This window comes from Chlorocebus sabaeus, chromosome 21 (genome assembly GCF_047675955.1).
Source record: "Chlorocebus sabaeus isolate Y175 chromosome 21, mChlSab1.0.hap1, whole genome shotgun sequence".
NCBI lineage: Eukaryota > Metazoa > Chordata > Mammalia > Primates > Cercopithecidae > Chlorocebus > Chlorocebus sabaeus.
In genome coordinates this window covers 30,943,330-30,965,340 of record NC_132924.1, presented here as the reverse complement: position 1 = coordinate 30,965,340, position 22,011 = coordinate 30,943,330, and the positions used below count along the sequence as shown (strand labels likewise).

At 52.9% G+C, this 22,011-nt stretch overlaps 1 protein-coding gene across 1 annotated transcript in view; it reads left to right on the top strand.

The window, feature by feature from the left end:
• Nucleotides 1–22,011, top strand: part of MINDY4 (MINDY lysine 48 deubiquitinase 4) — a 131,899-nt gene that overhangs the window by 84,530 nt on the left and 25,358 nt on the right. Inside the window, exons 10-13 of the mRNA XM_007981706.3 lie at nt 5,270–5,371; nt 6,981–7,044; nt 8,146–8,211; nt 14,063–14,130. Of these exons, the coding sequence (XP_007979897.3) occupies nt 5,270–5,371; nt 6,981–7,044; nt 8,146–8,211; nt 14,063–14,130 (300 nt within the window). The remainder of the gene's footprint in view (nt 1–5,269; nt 5,372–6,980; nt 7,045–8,145; nt 8,212–14,062; nt 14,131–22,011) is intronic.

Genomic DNA, 22,011 nt, shown 5'->3' with positions numbered 1-22,011 from the left:
AGAGCAGCATAGCAAATACCTACAGAGCCCCTGCCCCACACGAGCAAGGGGGAAACACGGGTCACGTGGGCAGGAACCTCTCTCAGTCCTCAGCTCCTCGGTTTCATTGACTTACATAGTTTTCACACTGCTTGATTGCGTTATTGATGTTCCTCCAAAAGCCATGTGTGCGTGGTTGGGTGTGAGGCTTCAGCACTCCCTTTTGACCCTGAAATTCTAGGATTTCAGACATGATCCAGCTTAAAAAAAAAAAAAAAAAGGCAGGCCCCTCTGTTCTCTTCAGGAACACCACAGTGACCTGCCATCAGCTGCCGTCTGCTCTGGGGCCCTGGGGAGCTCAGGCCCTGAGGGCCAAGAGGCAGCCCCTGCACTTTCCTGCCTGTGTGTGGGGTCTGCCTTGGCCCTGGAGGCCCCCACCTCAGATGCTGCCTACCACCACTGATGGGGAAATGGTTCTGTGAAAGCAGATGGAGGATGGGATCACACTCTCCAGGGAAGTCACGCTGAAATAAAGGCATCTTGGCAGCAGTGGTGTTTTTTCTGCAGGACTGTCTGGCTTCATTAAGACTCATTCCATCAGGCCAGCAGCCGGCCTCTCCTCATTCGGGAAGGACAGAGCTGGGCGGCAGGACTCGGTGTTTTTCCACTTGAGAAGATGCTGTGCCGGCTCAGCTCACAGAAAGAGATGAAGAGCTCTTGATGCCCCTGAAGGCCTGGAGAGAGCCGCAGGCCAGAAGCAGCCCTCAGAGGCGGGTGCAGATCTGAGAGTCGGCGAATCCAGCAAGTCCTCCTCTCACTTCCACTTCGCCTCTGAAATTGGGGAATTGGAGGCCCAGAGAAGGAGGGGAGCTTGCCCAAGGCCTCTGTGGACATTGGTAGCAGAGCCCATGGTCCTGCAGCCCCAGGCCAGCCTTTCTACCCTCTGTTGTAGCTTTTGACCCTGAGAGGGAGCAGACAGGGAGCTCCCCCAAATTGACTATAGACTCTGTACATGGCTCCATGGGCACGTCACATGGACAGGTGAGGCTATTTTGAGAAGGTTAGGGTAGAAACATCTCTTTCATCTGAAACACTTGGGTAATTTAGGTAAAAGCAGGATGTATTATTCCCTCAAGGCCATTTATTTCCCCTATCTCTAGATAAATGTCTTTTTCCTGCACTTCACCTGTAAGGAATTTGACTCTTAAAGAAACTTCTCTTGGTTTAAGAGGCTGGCCAGGTGCCAGCCTCCTGGAAGGAGTCTGACTGATCAGGAAATGCAGACCTGCTTGTCACCCGTGTTCTGCCAGGGAAGGCATGCGCTGAGCTATCTGGTAAAGGCCTGGGCGATTCAGACGCAGCACCTCCTTCCCCTGTTGTCATCTGTGGGTGCAGGTTCTTACACAGGCACATAAAGCCCTGGCTAATCTGAGGTGGGTTAAAACCACGGTCTCCAGCCTTTTTGGCACCAGGGACTAGTTTTGTGGAAGACAACTTTTCCACGGACTGGAGATGGGGTGAGATGGTTTCGGTATGATTCAAGTGCATTACATTTATCATTAGATTATCATAAGGAGCGTGCAACCTAGATCTCTTGCATGCACAATTCACAATAGGGTTCCTGCTCCCATAGAGTCTGATGCCACTGCTGACCTGACAGCAGGTGGAGCGCAGCTTCACTGGCTCGCCCACTGCTCACCTCCTGCTGTGCGGTCTGGTTCCTAACAGGCCACAGACCAGTGCCAGTCTGTGGCCTGGGGGTTGGGAACTCCTGGGTTAAAGACAGAATGGCAGTGTTGGAATGATGCTTTGGGGGCATCTGACCCAGTGCCTGCCTGCATTTGTAGGTGGGCAAGCAAACAAAGGCCAGGGAGGGCAATGGTTTCCCCAGAACCTGTGACCCAGGAATCCAGCCCAAGCCTCTTACCTGTCTGACCACTGTACTTTTTCCAACTCCACTGAGTTTTCTAGAAAACTGTGTCTCAAAAGAGAAAGATGGAGAAGGCCCCGGGAAGAGAGAGACTGGCAGAGTTACTAACTGGAAGCCAGTGAAAAGAATGAGAACTTGTGCTTGGAGACATGGTGGTTCAAAGGGGCTGTAAGCAGAGCCTGTAGGATCAGGGGACAGGCCCCACCCCAGAGCGAGATCTCTTGATTGTGTTACATGGTGCTGAAAAGACAGGGTCAAAGGCAAAGGAGGCTAGTTCCTAAAACCAGGTGCCCAGGACAGTTGGTTCTACTTGCCCAAGCTCTCCTTCCTTCCTCAGTGTTTATTTTTTTCCAGTTTTTACTTACTATCTGATCTGGGTAAATCACTGTGTCTCCATGCCTCAATTTTCCCATTTTAAAAAGAGAATATAATAGTACTTCCCTCATAGGGTTGCTTTAACAATTTGATGAAATAACATGGAAAGAGCTTATAATGTGCCTGGCACATGATAAATATATATGTTGGCTTTTCAAGCATTTTTAATTTTTTTTTTTTTTAAGAGACGGTGTCACTCTGTCACCTAGGCTGGAATTCAGTGGCGTGATCATGGCTCACTGCAGCCTCCAACAACTAGGCTCAAGCGATCCTCCTGCCTCAGCTTCCTGAGTAGCTGAGACTGCACGTGCCACCACACCTGGCTGATTTTTTAATTTTTCCAGACAGAGTCTCGCTATGTTGCCCAGGCTGTTTTCAAACTACTGGCCTCAAGCGATCCTCCCACCCGGGGCTTCCCAAAGTGCTGGGATTACAGACATGAACCACTGCACCTGGCCAATGTTGGCTTTTAAAGTCTTATTTATTGCTACACTGAGAAGCTTCCAACTGAGAATTACCTGCTTCAGTAAGTTAGTGTAGAAGTGTTTGCCGGGGGTCTCCTTACTTCCAGATAGGGAGCTTTTCCAGCATAGGTACACTCCAGGCATGATTTTGTATAACATCTATCCATGTCGGGGAACACAGGTCACACCTGTGTTGTAGGAAGACACGCCCCCACCCCCACCCCATGTGTATGTGCAATGGCGACTGGACAGGGGGCGAGATGGAACAAAAATGCTGGTGGGGCACTGGCGGTAACAGCTGAGTTAAGGGGCAGAACACCCTGGCCTGGGCCACACAGCAGCGGGAGGGTGGGCACGAGGTATTCAGGATGTGCAGTTGACAGTACATGGCCATCATTTGTATGAGAGCAGGGCATGAAGCAGGAGCTGTGGGGGTAATGGAGTCACGTTTGTGGGTTCTGAGTCCAGTCCTTTCTTCTTTTTCTGATAAGCACTGCTTTCCAGGGTCCCCTTAGTCCTTGGTGTGGGCCCTCCTGAAACCTAGAGCAATGTTTTCTCATGGTTGTTTTCATAGTGAGCCATGACCTGGGCCAGTGCTCCCAGCAGCTGGGGCATCCGGTTCGGTGAATGCTTGGTAACTATTTCCTCCAAGGAACATGATGGGCTTCCTGAGGCCAAAGAAGTGTCAGGCAGTCGCTGTTTTATTTTCTTAAGTGCTTGAGTACTTGTTGCTTGTCTCATTGGATTTGAAGGATTTCCAGTGTCAGAGGCTTGGTGTCACTTTCATATTAGATGTTGGAAATCCACTTTCTCCTTGTCATGGCCCACGTGGGGACTTGATGTTTTCATAAAAGACAATAGTAATAGGCACCATTGATTCAATAGTCACCACATGCCAGCCACTGGTCCATGGACCTTACAAACATCTCGTGTAAAGCCATGAGGGAGGTGCAGTGGTCATTGCCAGTTTATGGATGAGGAAACTGAGGGGCCACTGTGGTCTGTCACCTTTTAAAGTAATTGGACCACAGCAGCCTGGGTGTAGGTCACTGGCTATATATCCCAGGCACCGGGCAGTGACCATATGCTGCCCACTGTGGTGGGCTGGGTCCTAGTCTCCTGGTTTCTTTTCTCCTGCCCTGGAAAAGAGGGACAAACTTCAACTAGCCGGGCGAGGTGGCGGGCGCCTGTAGTCCCAGCTACTGGGGAGGCTGAGGCAGGAGAATGGCGTGAACCCGGGAGGCGGAGCTTGCAGTGAGCCGAGATCCGGCCACTGCACTCCAGCCTGGGCGACAGAGCGAGACTCCGTCTCAAAAAAAAAGAAAAAAAAAGGGACAAACTTCAATATTCTTCCTCCGCAACAGTTCCGCATGGAACTCAGGAATTATTTGGTGACTGAAGGCGGGAACCCCCTCTCTGTATTCCTTTGAGCCTTAGCAGGGTCTTCATCAAGTCCTTTTGTTAGGGAGAGACCAGCCAGAGAAGCCTAGAAGTATAGCTCAAAGGAGTCCTGGGAATGTGAAATGGAAAGAAATATGTATATTCGGCTGTTTCCCTTCCCTCTCATTCAGTTCAGGCACCAGGGACCTCTTAGTTACCTTTTCTGTTATAGAGAGGTGTCTGCCATGTTTGATACAGCTGACTGCCTGTCCATTTGCTCCTAAGACTGTGTCGTGGCACCCTCTCCTCATTCCGCCCCTCTGACCCTTCCTCCTCTACCTCCACTGATTCCTTAGAGTTAGTTCCACAGGGTTCCACCCTTGGCCACTGTCTCTGCTTTTCTTCATTCTGTCTCTGGGAAATCTGTGCCCAGTCCCAGCCGCTCTCTTGGGCTTTCTACATGTCTGACAGCCTTACCTAAAGATCTGAGTGCATCTCAAACTCAGTAAGTCTGAAGTGCGACTCATTATCTTCTATCTCCAACTAACTCTTCCCAGCCACATCGTCCTTATTTCCCTTGATGGCACCACCATGTACCCACTCAAAACACAGAGCTCATCCTTGAATCTGTCCCGTCACTCTGTGTCTAAATGTCCAACAAGTGAGGCTGCTGTCCCCTTGGCCCTGGGAGTGAAGAGCACCGCCTGTACATGCTGTTGACTCCAGGCGCTTGGAGGTGGGCATGGCCAGGGCAGAGTCCTGAGATGGCAGTCATTCCCAAGCACTGCTGGCTGGGCCTCCCAGTCCCTGTCAGAACTCATAGCCCTTTCTCTCACACACTTCTGGGCCCCACCAAGCCTGCAGAGCCCCCTTTGCTCCTATAGGCCCTTTCCTCTGCCTCCTCCTTCTCCAGCCCCACCCGGGGCCTCCCACTTGAAGGCACCTCCTTTGGCCCTCAGCTGTGGAGACCCCTCTTTCCTGGGCTTTGCCTTGGGGCTCCTGGGCTGCAGGTGGCCCCTCTGCAGGCAAGGGAAAGGACAGGCCATCTGCAGAGGGGGCTACCTGACCACACTAAGCAGAGCTGCACCATCTCAGCCTTGTGTCCACATGGGCATAAATGCCTTCCTTTTCTTGTCCACAGGGGACTGCAGCCTTCAGATGCCCACAGGACCCACTGCCTCGCCCTGGCCCTCGCAGATATTGTGTGGCGGGCAGGGGGCCGAGAGAGAGCCGTTGTCGCACTGTAAGTGGTTCCGAGGTCTGTGTTGCCATGGCTCATCATCTGCTGGCAGCTGCCGGCAAGCTGGCTGTGTGTGCTCCTGTCCTTGGGTTGTTCTGGTACCCACCCTGTGCCACATGCTGGGAGGAGCCCTGCAAGCCAGCCTGATGTGCTGGGCAGCCCCAGACTCAGGGAGATCCCCGTCCTTCCATGCGGCCCTGTGATGTCCTCTCTGGGCTCCAGTTCTCATGTGGAAGGCGTGGTCTGTCTGCCCTGGTTTCCTCCTGAGGAGCTCTGGGGTGACCCCTCAGAGGAAGCCTCTGACCCCTGCAGCCAGCTCCTCTCTATCGTTCTCTGATCTGGAGGCCTCGGGAAACAGCCCTTCAGGTTGATCCAGTCCTGACCCCACTGTACTGCTCTTCCCAGTCCCCAAGGTACACTGCCATTTGCTCTGTCACTTGGGTCCCCATCCTATAAAGACTCAGGGAGGTGAGGTGGAACCCGGGCCCTGGACCCAGTTATCCTGACCCGCATCATCTCTTCACCGCTGGCCCCATTCTACTGCATATAACCCGCATGCAAGGTTTGCTGGCTCTTCAGCCTGACCCGTCAGAGTGGAAGCATCACTGTCCCAGCTGTGAGGCTAAGCGGTAGTAAAGGTGATCACTTTTGGGGCCAAGGGCCATACTCTGGGGGCACATTGGTCACTGTAGCATATCGCTTCAGAGAAAGGACTCTTAGATCAGACTCCCAGTGCTGTTGCTGATTGGCTGTGTGACGTTGGGCAATTGATATAACCGCTCTGTTTACTCATCTGGAAAATGGGGATGATTATAACGATTACTTACTTGGATGGCTGTGAGACCTAAATGAGTCAGTATAAAGAAATGATATATAATAAATAGGATTATCAGTTTAAATCATTTAATCAATATGAATAGCTGATAAATAATAATAATTGTGAAGTGTTTAGGACAGTGTCTGGCACATACTAAGCACCATGTGTTAGATATCGTTATTTATTTTTGTTATCATTACTGTCACTTGTCTTTGGCACTCACCTTCCAGTTAACTTACTAACCCCGGCCCTTAGGATCTGCAGGGCAGCCCTGAGAACAGATGGGGCAGGAATTCAGTTTCTCCCTGTTTTACAGATTAGAAAACAGAAGCCCAGAGAGGGAGGGTGGCTGGTCCAAGGCCATCTTGGACTGCACACCCAGGGGGTGCCTCAGAGAGGACGGAGGTGGTGTTCCTCCGTCAGTGAAAACGAAGGGCCAGGCAGCATTCCGCAGTCTGGAAACACATTTGTCAGTCGTGGGTGACAGTCGGGCTTCTACTGCCAGGACTTGGGTTTGGGTTTGGTTATTCCAAGCTCTCCCTTTGCGGTCTTTTTTCCATTGCTTTTTTTTTTTTTTTTTTTTCCTTTTCTTTTAAATCCTGCTATTGGAGTTCTCTGGGCCTAGCCTAGTGGGTGAGTTCAAAGTGGGGAAAAACGAGAAACTCTTGGCTCCATTTTCTCTCTGGAGCCACCTTCTTATTTGTCTTTATTTAATGGCACACGTGGTTTCGCCCCGGCTGGAGGGCACGCCTTCTCTCCACTCGGAGGACTCATGCACCTTCCTTTCCTTTTTAGGGCTTCAAGAACACAGCAGTTCAGTCCAACAGGGAAATACAAAGCAGATGGAGTCTTAGAAACAGTATGGCTTTCTGGAAAATTATCACGCAACCTTTGGCTTTGTTTGGGGACTGTCTCCTTTCATATAAGTAAATCCTTCCTCAGCTGGGGACAGGCTGGCCTTCCCGCAGCCCAGGTCCCAGGAATCCTCGTCCTGGGATTAGGGTGGGGACAGACGTGGGGTGGCTTTGGGGATGGGCTCCTGCTAGAGCTGGCTTTATGGCCAAAAGGCTGACTGGCTCCCTGTCCCCTTGAGGGTGTGCAGGTCTGTATGGTGAAGTCTATACGGAATGCCTTTTGGTTAAGCCCTGGGCTTCCCTGTGTCCCTCTTCCTCTTTCTTTAGCATCTGCTCCAGGATTGTTGTGGGAGGGGGTGGGGCAGGGGTGGTAAGGAGAGGGAGGGAAAGTTAGAACGTGGGGAGGAACTTTAATAGCTTGGAACACCAGCCATAAAGCCGGATCTAAGTCATACACAATCAGGGACATAATGGGAGACGTACATTTTTGTATTTTGTAAAATATAAAAACAGTGAAGTTTTTCAGCTACCTCTTGCCAACCTCTTCACTGAGAATTTTTGTGTTAACAAGTTAGTTTCATTTGACCTCGGTTTGGGCACGTGTTGCCCTGTGACCCTAACTGAGGGTCTCGCATTGTTGAATATTTTCTCTTGAAGTGTTTTTTCCTGGCCTGCCTGAAAAAGCGAAGGAGACTCTTAAGGGCTGCTTCCCGCTGAACTCAGGACGGCCGGTTCGCTTCCACCTGGCCTGGCTATTGTGATTTGGATATCGACCTCCCCGCCAGCCTCCTCTCTGGTGTCAGTGACTCACCCATGGGGTGCAGCCCCCTGTTGGGGCCACACAGGAAGCTGGAATTCTGGAGTCTCAGTCCAGGGCTGCCACAGGGCTGCCTGAATCCCAGCGACTCCAGCAGTGCCAGGCAGCCTTTCAGTCACACAGACGTATGGCCGTGCCTCTCACCCCGACTTGGGGACGCTGCTGTCTGATGCAGGGACATTCCCAAGTGGGGCTTTGTAGCTACGGAAGCCAGGGAACAGAAGCTAATCCAGGATGGGGCACTGCTCGGGGCTTGGGCCACTCATCCTGCGTGTTTGTGTCTTCTCAGCTCACGCTCCACAGTTTGGCCTGCTATGAGGACCTGGTGACTTTTCTTCAACAAAGCATTCGTCAGGTATGGAGCGTGCCTTACTCCTGTGGGATGTGCAGCACTGAGCCTTCTGATTTCACTGTGGGAACAGTGCTGTGAACTGGAGTTCTTCTCCCTGTCATCCCACCCCGGGATGGCGAGGAAGCTGGGAAGGAGTGATGCTGGCCCCTGGTTGGGGGCTGAGGAGAATGGACTTGGGGTGAGGGATCCAGCTCCTGCCATTGCATCCTCAAGGGCTGGTCCTGGAGGCAGGGCACAGGGAGCAGCCACAGCCAGGGCTACTGACAGCAGAGCTGGATGGGTGAGGTCAGGACACAGGAAGCAGCTGTTAGATGGAGGTCAGCACAGCTTTCTCTCTGTCCGAGTGGAAGCAGCCACCGCTGGAATACAGGAGCTCTTTGTCAGTGGAGTGGGTCCTGGGACCAGCTGGTGAGGTGACCAGAAAGCGGCTTCCTGGGTGGGTTGGAGGGCTTAGCAGTGTGATACACACCTTGATTAGTGTCCCTGGGGTGGCAGGGCTGCTCTAGGTGAGGGATCTGGAGCACCCGCCTCTTGCCAGAGAAGAGCTGTACATTCACTCCTGGCCATGAGCTGGGTGGGATGTGGCCAGGGCCAGACAGCAGCAGATCTCAGGACTCCGGGAAGTCACGGCGGAGCTGTGGCATCACAGGCTCTGTGGGGAGGGGCCGCACACTCCAGGGGTAAAGAATGCGGTCTCTGGAGCTGGTTGGCCTGGCTTTGAACCTAGATTCACCCTTCAGTAGCTACCTGACCTCAGGCAGCTTACTGAATCCTCCTGTACCTCACTTTCCTCATTTGTAAAATGTGGGTCAGAAGAACAGTGCCTGCCTCAGAGCATCATGCAGAGAGCCTAGGGCAGCTGGGCTGTGCTTGTTCTCAATAGTTGTTAGCTTCTGTTGTTGACATTAGGATTGCCATTGTAATGATGCTCTAAGGGGAGCCTTGAGATGGGTTCCTGGTAGACATGTATAAATGAGAGGGAAGCATTTCAGGAGGTGGTTGTGGCCTGAGCTAAGGCCAGCAGACCTGCGACCTCTGAGACCCCCACTACGAGGCCTCACAATTCTGACATCTGAGTGTCAGGATCGAAGCAGAGGAAGAACACAGACCTTTCTCTCCTGGTGTGCTGGCTGGTCCCTGAGCCTTCCCTTGCCTTCCCTTTGGCCTTCTGGATGTGGGATCCATTCTTTTCGGCCCCACAGAAGGCACCAGAGGGTTTGGTGGTAAGCCGGAGAGTGGGAGAACTTGCTGGAAATGGGACCAGAACTAAAGCTCTTGCTGTCAGACTGCCTTCTGCAGAACTTTCCCAAGGACCCTGAAGGCCTGGGCACAGCCCTGGGAAATGACCAGGCCCTGGCAGCACCAGATGTCCCTTGGGTAGGCAATGGGACCTGCCCTAAGAACAAGAGGAGGCAGGTGAGGTCGCCGGAGGGTCAGTCCACCTGAAGTGCTTTCACCCCTCAGCCCGGGGAGAGGCCTCAGGGCCTGTCCCAAAAGCAGGGATTAGGATGGTTGCCTTTCTACGTGGGTTGCCCTGTCCAGGCGCATGGGAGGAGGAGTGCTGGCTGAGGCATCGGGAGCCTCAGGCTGTCTGTCCTTTGCTACCTGTCCCCAACTCTGGTTTTTCACTGGAGTCACTCGGCAGGCCATCTGCTGATGCGGTGCATTCACCTGGCCTGGGCAGAGGAGGCCTGGAGCAGGGGCCTGGGGTCCTCCTCCGGCTCGTTCCATAGTCACATGTGGCCTTGGGAAAGTCACTGGCTCTCAGTTTCCCCATCTGGAAAATGGAAGATGGAGCAGTTATCGGGTAGCTTCCAGCTCTTCATCATCTAAGTGTGGTCCTCAAAGAAGAAGCTTAAACACGTGGAGAAGGGTGTCTCCAAATGCAGTACTAGGCAGTCTGAACGAGCAGAAAGGAGACCTGCTATTGTTCCAGAGTATTGTGAGAGTGTAGCAGTCACAGGAGAGATGAGCAGAGCCTGATGGCATCCGTGTCCGTGTGTGGGATCTGGCCAGGGTGGCCAGGAATGGGATCGCCTAGTCACACTCTCAGCTGAAGCAGAGCGTGGAGCCACCAGGGCCAGGAAAAGGAAGTGACTGGTGAGGCTTCAGGGGCTAAGGTGGAGCTTGAGGGTGATTGCTCAAATGCCCACAGATCCTGAGGCTTGTAGCTGCCCACTGATGGACTGGGGTGGCCTCTCAGCACCAGGACCTCTGCATCCTTGTCCATGAGACGGAGCCTCCCCCTCAGCCTGTACCCCAGGACTTTGATGAAGCCTAACCAAGACAGGGACTGTGGAAGGGGTTCAGAGAGTGGGATTTGTTCCAGGGCGAGGGAGCCTCCTTTCAGCAATGCCTCTGGACTCAAAGCAATTGCCTCCTCGCCTGGCTTTGGTCCTTGGTACAGGCAGTCCATATTCGGCCCTCCTCACTCTGGAAGGCAGCTTTCCCCCTGCAGTTTAATTCATGTTTTTGCTGGAAGCAGTTGAGCTGCCTCAGCACTGCCCTCACCAAATTCATTTTTCATGGCCTGGGCCTAAGAGGGGTTCCTCGTGCCAGGCCTGGAAATGTACACCAAGCCATCTTTGCCCAAAATAAATTGCCTCCTTGCTGTGTTTTCATTACTGCTCACTCTCTGGGCAAGGTGTCTGGCAGGCTCCTGGCCAGCTGGAGGATGCCCCCACCTCTGCCTCCCATTGGAGTTCCTTGGTAGAGTCAAGTCTCTATGGAGTGCAGAGCAGCACTGGAAGAATGGCCTCTTCTTCCCAAGTGGCACCACTTTCTAGACCCTGATGGCAGTTTTCAGGCCAGTTGCCTTGCCTGACCTCGCCTTTCAATGCAGGCATGTTGCCCTGTGGCCTCCCATGTCTTGGCAGCTTGCATTTGATGAGATAATTGTAATAAAAGTTTTAAAAAACAAAATGGAATGTTGGTGCCATTTAGTTGTATTCCAGCAAGGGCAAGAAGCCTCAAGCAGGGTTCTTCCCCACCCACTGCAGAGAGGCATGTCACGGCTCAGGGGGTCTCCTTGAGGGTGTTCCTAGGACTGGGGGAAACACTGGCATAAATGTAATAATAGTTCCCCAAATTTACACAGAGAGTTGGGGCTTACAGTGGGCTTCTGTGTCCGTTGCTCCATTGCAGGTAGGTAGGCGTTACAGGCATGGTGGAAGGGGAAACAGACCACAGACCAAGAAAGTACTGCTGCTGCCCCAGGACAGCATATATATCCATGGCAGAAGTAGGCAAGAATTCCAGAAGGGGAAACTGAGACCAAGAATACTTTGTGATTCGTCCAAGGGGAAATGGAAATTTGTGGCAGATTAGGTAGGCTTTCTATGGAAAGGGACACCGAGACCAAGAGCTTCATGACTTCCCTAGGCAGCATGCAGAGCTGGGACAAGGGGCTGGTGGCCCAAGTCCTCCTGGGCCTGTGTCCCCCTGTGCAGGGGGAGACATCAGCGTTACTCTTTGCCATTTTCAGAGCACTTCCACAGACATTGTCTCATACAATGTGCACCAGAAGCCAAGGAAATAGGCCAGGTGGGTCTTCATTATTCTTGTTTTGCAAAGAGGAAACAGGGCAGCAGAAATGAAGTGGCTCCCCTGAGATCACAGAGTGAAGATGAGGTTGATTGAAGATGGTTGTTGATTCATTCATTCCATTCCTATTTCCAAAAAAAGATTGGAAGTTGCTTTTTAAAAGAAAATGATGGGCCGGGCGCGGTGGCTCAAGCCTGTAATCCCAGCACTTTGGGAGGCCGAGACGGGCGGATCACAAGGTCAGGAGATCGAGACCATCCTGGCTAACACGGTGAAACCTCGTCTCTACTAAAAAATACAAAAACCTAGCCGGGCGAGGTGGCGGGCGTCTGTAGTCCCAGCTACTCGGGAGGCTGAGGCAGGAGAATGGTGTGAACCCGGGAGGCGGAGCTTGCAGTGAGCTGAGATCCGGCCACTGCACTCCAGTCTGGGCGACAAAGCAAGACTCTGTCTCAACAAAAAAAAATAAAAAATAAAAAATAAAAGAAAATGATGTCTTCAGGGCTCTGCTGTGCCCCTGCATAGTCAGCTTGCCCTCTCTTGCCTGCGGACCTTTGAACGTGCTTCTCCTTTTGGAGCAACGTTCACTTTTCTGATTCCTTACCGTTCCTTAGGTTTCTGTTTGGACATCGCTTTCTCCAAAAACCCTTCCTTGATACTCCCTCCCCAAACTTGAAGTCTGTGTTGAAGGCCCTTCCTATGTGTTTCTGAAGGAGCCTGCATTTCTGTCATGGCAGAACCCCTTCTTCCAGCCTTTTCAAGTTGCTTATTGTTTTTTTCTTCCCTAAGTTACTTCCCCAGGAGGAGAGATCCATATCCACCTTGTTCACAAGTACAGCCTTAACTGGGAGCATCCTCTAGGCACAGAAATTTCACCAATAATTTTTTTAAAAATGACTGATTGACCAAGTGAATTCATGGATGAAAACAAAGAGTATATTTTGAGGAAAAGATAATTTTATCAGAAGCTTCAGCTGCAGTAGTTACCATAGTAGAGTACCATATTTGTCTCTGAGTTTCCTGGCAGCCAAGGCAAAAATGTAAACACGATAAGTTTTATAATTTTCATTGTCTGTTCCAGGAGAGACAAGTTGGGATTTTTTTTTTTTTCTAATTTTATGTCCAAAATGTGATTACACATAAAGAACACTGACTATTATAACAGGCAGTGTCTTCAGTCACAGTTAATGGTTTCCAAAGTGGGATGGGTGAGGCCTTCACATTGACTTGCAGTTGGGGATGGCGTTTCTCCAGGGAGCAGAAGTGACATGGCCCATCCCAGTAGGCTGTGGCCCACTGGGCTCACTGGACAGATGGGCAGGGCAGAGCTAGCTTTGTTCTAACAGCTAACACAGGTGCCAGGCCCTGTTTGAGGTACTTTATAAGGATTAACTCACGTAATTTTCACAACTTGATGAGGGTAGGTGCTGTGATTATTATCCTCTTTTTACAGATGAGAAGACTGAGGATAGAGGAGGCCAGGAATGTTTCCATGGTCACATAGCAAGAAGTGGCAGAACGAGGATTTAAATTAGGTGGACAGGCCCCAGGACACCAGCTCCAAGCCAAAATTGGAGGAGGACTCACTTTGGATGCAAAAATCTAAGGGGGTGCCAAAAAACTCAGAAGTTAGCAAAACCTATCTTTTTTAAAAATCAAGGTTAATCAGAAAAATCCACAATGAACAAAATACCAAAATGTTGATATTTTAAAATGTATATATAAACATTTAAGACATGCATCTACACGGCTGCCTCCTCCGCCTCACCGGATCCTGATTCTGCTCCAAACCTGCTCTCTGCTGCTCTCAGCATAGCACAGTTCTTCTGAGTAAGGGATCTGGAATTAGAGGTCCCTGGAGTGCCAGTGTGCTGCTGACAAGCTGTGCGGCCTCCAGCTGGTCACTCAGTTTCTGAGCCTCAGTTCCACATATGCTAGAGGAGAGTAATCATAGTACTGTCCCCTAGGCCTGTTAGAGTGTTCGGGGTGATAATGCCCATTAGACACTTGCATCATAATGGAGCTGGCCATGGCTGTTGCTGTCTTGTGAGTTTCGAGGACTCTGAGGTCACTGATGCTCTCTGTGGTGGTCCCTGCATCACCGTCGCTCTGCTGTCATTGTCATTCAGGCTGTTCCAATGCCCCATCCTTTAGGAGGTCAGCCTTCGGGCCACCCAGCAACCGCAGGGCTGGGTTGGAGGCAGCTGGCTCAGGGCAGGCTGCTCCCTGGGGTGTGGCTCCCACAGAGGTGTGGGGCTGGGAAGAGGGAGGTGCAAATGGGATGGAGCTCATCTTTCTCTCCCCCTCCCAGTTTGAAGTGGGCCCCTATGGCTGCATCCTGCTCACCCTGTCTGCCATCCTGTCCAGGTCCACGGAGCTGTGAGTATCTTTCTCCCTCAACTCCCTGGGGCTGGGCTGATCTGTCTTGTTCACTGCTGCCTCCCTAGAGCCCAGGATAGTGCTTGACACATGTTGGGGGCTCCATGAGTGTTGTGGAAAGGATGAATGAAGCAGTGGAGTAGGGGAAGGAGTAGGGGAAAGTCTGCTGGTGGAGGAGAGAAAGTAGTCACATTCTACATGTACACGTGTCCAGGGCTACCATGTGTGTGGTGGACAACCTGAAAGACACGCCACCAGCCCTCAAGGAGCTTGCCTGGGATGGCAGTGTGTACACACTTGGGCACTCAGGGGGATGCCCCTGGCACTTGTGCAGGGGATGGACAATTGAGGCTGAGACCCAGGAGATGGCCGAGGGCCCTCAAGAGCTCAGGACAGGGAGAGCTCGCTGTAGACCAAGGCAGCCCTGTAGCTGCGAGGACAAGACTGGCATCCTCGGTGGTGAGTGGGCGGTGGCTAGTAGGCCCTAGAGACAGGGAGAGGTGGCAGGGCGGCTTGTCCTAATCTCCCCTGCCTGACCCCTGTTGGCAGAGTCTCTAGGATGAGTCTGTATAGGATGAAACATGGCCCCCCAGCCTGCCCCACAGCTGGAATTTCCCCATGAAACTCATTTGCTAGGAGCTTTTTAGGCCTCTTTGTATTTGTCACCTGGGCATGTCACCAGGTAGTGTAGCAGATTAATAGCACATGAATGGTTGTGGAAAGTACAATCGATTGCCCCATTCTCTTTCAAGCAGAGGACAGAACCCTGGAGGCCTGGAGTCCTGGGAGAGTGAATCTTACTTTGAGGGGTGCATGGTGGGGAGGACTTGGGAACAGCTCTCAGCAGGTGGGCCCTGGGAAGTGGGGAGGCAGGGTGAGTAGCCTTGTGGTGCCCAGGGGCGGGAGGTCGCAGCAGGAGACACTTCTTTCCTGGCCTGGTTGGGTCTGGTCGGCGCCCTCCCTGTTTCCAGGGGCCTCTGCTGTGGATTCGGGGGAGGACAGTGGGGGCTCTGTGACCTCATGCGCCAGGCTGCCTGCTGCTTGCTGCTTCTGACCTTATTAAATGCGTGTGAGCGCACAGCGCTTTCCAACTTCTAATCCTGCCATAATGATACGATTCATTCCTGGCGTGGACTCACGTGCATGGAGACCATAAGCTGCACCACCTTCTCCCCAGGACTGGGTTTGCTCCTGGTTTGGCTCATTCCTGGGCTGACGGGTTGGGTGGGAGTCTCCAGGTCTCCTTGAGGGGAAGCTGCACTCTCAGGAGGGCCAGGCTCAATGATGCCAGTCTCAGTGCCCCCATCCGTGTGGGGGCCCTCTGGCTCTGGGAGTCTAGGGCTCTGTGCTCGAGTGTGTCTGTTCTGGTGGTCACCGGGGCAGCCTGGGAGTGGGCGCCTTGTTACCTGCATCCTCCTGCATGTAGCCCTGTCCCTCTGAAAGGGGCTTTAGGGTTCCATGCCCAGGCCAGTCTTCATGTTGTGCAGAGCTGGGGGACTAGGGCTGCTTCTTCCCCCTCCCTACCCTTTCCAATCAAGCTGGGCACCTGTGGGGAATTAGTGTGGGGAAGGCTGCCCTGCTGGACCCGCACAGCCTCATGCTTATGGGCCTGAAGTCACACCCCTGCCAACACGCATACACAAACACAAATATGAATACACACAGATACACAGATGCGCATACATGGCCACACACACAGACATACACACAGACACACAAAAACTCACAAAGACACGGACACACACACAGACACATGGTCCAGCTGTTCTACCAGGACATCTGAGGCCCTTCCCTGGGTCCTGCAGGCAGATGGTCAAGGCCCCTGGGGCAGTATGGACCTCTGTCTCCCAGAGGACCCAAGTAGAGCCCTGTTGTGGTGTTGGAGCCAGGCAGGCAGGCAGGCATGCCTTGGGCTGCGTCTTACCCTGTGGCCTCCCCTTCCCCTCTCCTAAGATGAGAGTGTGTAGGCAGGTCTTACTGCCAGTGGTAAGGATAGCGTCTGTGAAGCTTCCCGTGTGCCAGGCCCTTTGCCTTAACATTTTGCACACAAACACATCGAGTCCACAGCAGCCCTGTTAGGTGGGCACCGCTGTGTGAGTGCTCTCACCATCCCTATTTTTCAAAGTAGGAAGCAAGGCTGAGGGAGGTGAGTAGGCTTCGAGATTATACAGCAAGTAAAACTGGTGGCCCTGGGCCCCACCCAGGCCATCTGGCCCCAGAGCTGGCTCTTTGGGTTTGCTGTTTGAAAACCTGAACTTTGGAAAAAGTTGGTTGGTTTTAGGCCTGACTCTCTACTCCTCTGAATAGAGCTGGAGTTTCTTCCTCTAAAGTGGGAGTGAGAATTCCTGCCTCACAAGATGTAGCTGTGCTTAGCACACCTCCTGGTGGGTACAAGCCGGGAATAATGGCCACGGCTGGTCCGACCCTATCCCAGGAGCTCAGATGGCTCTGTGTACCTTCTTGTCTTTTCTTGCCTGCAGCCTTGGCTTGGGGCCCTGTGGGGGAGGCCGTGCTGCCATCTCCATAGGCACAGCCACAGGGATGTCCATCAGTTCCCGATGGGGCTTCTGCAGTGACACACACCCTTGGCAGGCATGTCCAGAGCAACCGAGAGCTCCCTGTGCCGAGTGCCACTGGAGGGGTGAGGAGGGGCCATGGGGCCACGCCCCGCCCAGGGTCGTGCAGTGCAGAGGTGTACTTGAGAAGACACCCAACTCTCTCTGATTTGTTCAAGTTCAAGATAACTTTAGTTAAGCTTTTAGTTAAACTGAGGGCTTCAAGTGAAGATCAGGGCAGGCTTTGGGAGGCCTGTGCCGCCTGGGGGCTCCTGCAGATCAGTGTTCCCTCCTGACTGCTGCATGCTTCCACCCGAGGGGTTGCAGGAGATGTGGGCATCTGAGTGGAGCTAACCCTTCCACCCCACCTGGGGTCTGGGGGAGACTCCTGAAGAGGAAAGACAGGAATGCCAGCAAGAATGGGAATAGCCTGGGCAGTCATGGTGCTGCCCAGATCCCATGAGACAGCCACACTGAAATTATTTTAGATAATGTGTTAGCATTCCTGCATGTGGGAGTGTGCCGGTGAATAAGCCGTTGTATGGCCTTCCAGAGGGTCCCCAGGACAGCCTGCTCCTCTCACGTGCCAGTCACACTGCACTCCAGCGGCGCTCCCTGCATCCCAGCACCTCCAGCCTTGGCTCTCTGAGGGACACCAGGCTCTGCTGAAGGTTTGCAGTGATTTTTAGGGCAATGATAACAGTTCTGGGACTGGAATCCCACCTCTGCCTGCTGCCTCCGGGGCTAGCAGCTGGCAAAGGCCTTTCTCTACAGACATTTGGACACTTGGGTACAAATGCCATCCACCTCTGGCACCATTAGGTTTGTCCAGGGAAGCCCAGTGGGGTGGCAAGTCACAGGAAGGCACTCACTTCTTGACCACAATGTAGCACCAGGATACCTAGGTCCTCAGTGCGGCTCAGTCACCGACAACCGTGTGACTGACCCAGCCTGTGCCTTGGGTTCTTTATCTAACAGGAGGGGTTGGGCTGGTGCTTTTTAAACTATGTTTGTAATGAAAACAAAATCTGATTTTTTTTTTACCCAAATGAGCTTTATTCTCAAGCTCACTGTGTGAAGCAGATGCAGCAGAATGACTTTGATTAGAGCAGCAGAGGTGGGAGGGAGAGACCCCTGCTGCCCCCCGCCAGCCTCCCAATCCAGTACCAACCCCTGCTGTCCAGCCACGGCCCCTGAGACCCCCCCTTTGGAGAAACCCCAGCTCTGCATACACAGCTTAAAAACCTCAGGACCAGATGATCGCCGAGGGCCTTCCTGCTCTGGGGTTCAGATTCACTTTGCCAAAGAATCCTCTGATGCCATTTCAGGGCAATCTGTTACCACTTTGGGCAGTTGAAAACATGTCCTGATAGCAAAAAGAGACAGCTGAGTCTCCAGGACCAATTGTAGTTCAGCTCAAGAGAAGCAGAGTGGTGGGCTGGGAAAACCCAGCCAGTTCTTTACAAATACAGCGTGTGTATGTGTACATTTGTGGTGGTGTGATAGTGTGTGTGTGGATGGGAGAGACTGGTGACGCTGTATGGCCAGGTGTGAGATGACATGGGTGTTGGTGGTTGTGTTTGAGATTGTGTGAAGGGTGACTTGATTATGTACACGTGCATGTGATTGTGATGTGTGATAGAGAGGGCATGGTGGTCCCTCCCTCCTGGTGAGGGTTCTCTGACTCATGCTTGGGCACTAGAGGCTTCTCTTCTTTGGCCCTTGCACCAAAGTCAGTGCCTCCTGTCTGTTGGCCATTCCTAACCCAGACCGGAGCCAGGGTGAGGACACCATGGGCAGATGTAAACCTAGCTGAGCGCTGCCGACCACTGCCTGTCTGGCCACTTCATTGTCAGAGGCCTCAAGAACAGTCGAGAAACAGACCTTTGAGGTTGGTTTATCCCAGGGTGTGTGCAAAGCCTTGTGAAGGTTTTTTTCCCACTTGATTTCAAGCTGTTTATTTTCTTTTCTAAGATCTCGAATTACTTATGATAAATCTCATGCAGGATTTCATGCTCACCAAGCTTTGCTGCTTTTCAAACCGCATGGCTAGAACTTTCCCCAGGGAGCTCTCGCAAGCCCCAAGGATGCTCAGGGTCCTGGGGTCAGGGCCAGCTCTGAACCAGACCTGGGCAGCACTGAGCATGGGCTGCTTCAGTGCCTCGGTGGAGCACAGGCCTGAGGGTGAGGGATGACACTGGGCAGGACCCACACTATGTCTCTCTGTGGCTCTTCGTAACTCTCCTCAAGAGATTAAAAGCAATGGCAGCAACAAAATAGTTTATTCCTTTGTGCAAATAGTCCTGAAACAAAAGCCAACTGTGAGTGTTGGTTGGAAAGACAGTGACAGAAGCTCAATTCCCAGCCAGTGTAAGCAGAAACAGAGCTACTGACTGATTCCTATCAGAAGCCCAGGCTTTAAGAGGGGCTGGATCCAGGAACCCAGACATTGTCTTTGGGAGTTGGTGTCTGTTCTTTTGTCTTTTCACTTTTGGCTCCTCTGTCCCAGCTGTATTCTCAGGAAGGTCCTCCTGCACGGTGGGCTTAAGGGAGCCCTTCTCCAGCAGCTCCTCAGCCTGCTGGGTGCTGGGTGCCATTCCTGGTGTGATTGCCGTGGCCAGGCCTGGGCTGCACCATCACAGGCATATGGACATGGGGTATCCCCAAAAGGCAGTCACCGCCCAGAGAAGGCCGCCACATCTGCTAGCAAAAGGATAGGGCAGAATCAGGAAACAAGTATCTCAGAACAAGAGAGCAGATGTGGGTTTAGGGTAGGCTGGGCCTTCATGGAGGCCCCCAGGTTCCTCTCAGTAATGGAGAAAAGAGATCACCAAGCTTTCTGTTCCAGCAAGTGTGGGCAGTGCTCACCCCGTCAGAGACCCTCTGGGGGAAATCACGGGGGTGGGTAGTTCGTGGGGTGAGATGTGAACAGGGGCTGTTCCCCTTGAGAATCACAGGTTCTTGGAGGTTCAGATGTGCTGTTCTGAATGGGAGGGGTCCATGGGATGCTCGTCAGCTTACCTGGGACTCTGCTGAGCCTCTGCCAGCCCAGAATAATGAGGTGTGAACAGAGCCACCCAGACCAGGAGCCTGACCACTGGGCCTCCATCTCTGCACAGACACCTCGGCTTTGTGGCTCACTTGCCCTCTCTCACCTGAGTCTTCCCCCAGGTCACATGTGAGGCAGGGTGGGATGGGTAAGTATCCTTCCTACCCAGCGTGCTAAGACAGTTTGAAGCTTAGCTGGGAAACAGGAGGAGAGGAACTTCCTCAATAAACTCCAGCCCAACTTTAACACTGATTCAGATTAGGGCAGAGGCCCCACTAATGAAGATTTTCAGCAATGTCTCAAGAGACCAAGGTGACAATGGAAGGTGGACCCATGGGGGCATGGATGCCAGTGTCATGGAAATAGTGGGCCCGCCACTGAGACTGCACTTCCTTCCACTGACTTTGTCTCTCTCCCTGGTCCCATCCCTGGGAGCCACCTGCTCCTCTGTCCCCAGGCCCCTTTACAGGGAGCCAAATTCTGTCCTGTAGATCTCTGCCTCGCTTCCTCTGGAGACCCTGTGCAGACCCCTGACCCTGTGGAAGACTGAATCTGGAGGCTTAGCCTCATCGGGAGCTGGAGGTGGAGGAGAGAGGGAAAGGGCCCTTGCTGTCATCCTGGGCCTTTGTGGTCTTGTGGCAACCCAAGGGATGGGCCCACAGGCTGGAACCCTTATCTCATTTACAGGTGTGGGAACTTTGAGAAGTAAAGGGTCAGTTAATGGCACAGCTGGCAGCATCACCCGAGGCTCCTGGCTCTCAGTCTAAGACCCTGTGCCTGCATCGTCTTCCCTGGACTGTGGGAGGCAGGTAACAGGAGCTGCTCAGCTGTGCCTGCTGACTTAGAAAGAGAGGTGGCAAATGAGGCCCTAGATAGGCCCATACCAGCTGGGTGCTTGACTACCTGCTTCCCTCTCCCAGTGCAGCTGGCCTGGGCTGGGCTAAAGCAAGCCAGCTGTGCCTGGGCCAGACCCCTAGGCTGCTGAGATGGCAAGTCACAGCCACTGAGCTGTGAGGATAGTCATTCTGCCATGGACACCAAGCCTGAGAGCTGGGTGGGAGGGGCCCACCTGGCACAGCTGAGAATGGGGGCCACACCCATGCCACTGAAGAGCTGGGAAGTCTCCTGACCCTTGGTCCTATGTGCATCTCCTGCCCCTGCCCACTCACCCAGGGACCTTACCTACGTGTTCACGAAGGGCCAGGTGTGCAGAGAAAGAGGACAGGCCTCAGAAGGAGGGAGAGGTAATTAACCTGCTGGAAGGGTCTCCTGTGCCAGACCCGCCTCAACTGTGTGGGTGGGGTGCTCACTTCCACCTGCCTCTTCCAGCTCCTGGAAGCTCTTCCACCAGGGCCTTTGTCACCTGGGGTAGGTGTGGGTAGGCTTGTGTCATTTAGGGGCACAGTTGCTGTGCACCTGCAGGGTCTGGAGCCCAGTTCTAGCCCTCAAAGTCCTTGCCACCTGGAGAGGCAAGACAAGTGAGTGAAAAGCAGTTGGTGGGTATCCTTAGGAAGGGGAGGAGAGATGGGGCATTTCTGTCCCTGGGGTGAGTGAGATTACAGAGGAGGTAACATTTAGCAGGGCTCTGAGGGATAAGTGGGAAGGGTTTTGGCAGGCAGCAAGAGCAAAGTAGGCAAAGGCCACTGGTGGGGGTTTGCAGGGATCAGTTGCAGAGGGTCTGGCTGCGGAGGAAGGAGCTGGACGTGGTGGGTGGCAGAAGGCAGCTTGGAAAGGGCTTTGGCCAGCTGCTGATGAGCCTGGGTCCCTGCTTTCCCTTCTTCCTCCTTGCAGGTCCCTCTTTCTCCGTCCTGCAGAGCCTTCCACCAACTCTCCCCCTGCCTCCTGGGCTCCCATCCTAGCCCTCTCCTCTCACTGCTTCGAGAATGGAAACAACTTTCACCCTCTAGCCTGTGGGGCGCTCTGCAGTTTTCAAGACCTGGTATGGTCTAGTCCCTTATTGCAACAGCCCTTTGAGGTAATTATTGTTATCCCTGTCAGGGGATGACACACCGGAGACTCAGAAATGGAAAGCGATTTACCAAAGGTCAGGCAGTGCAGGTGGCAGAAGGGGCCTGACACCCATTTGCTCTGACTCATCGCCTACTCCCTCTTGGCCGTCCTGGGAAAACAGTTGATATCCGCTCTATCCAAATCCTCTTCAGATATTCACAGCTCCATTTCAACTGCTCGGAGGTCTCGGTTTATTCTGGGTTCTTGGCTGTGATATGAGTGGTTGAGATGGCAGGAATCGTGACCTCTTGGTCATTGTTTTTTGTT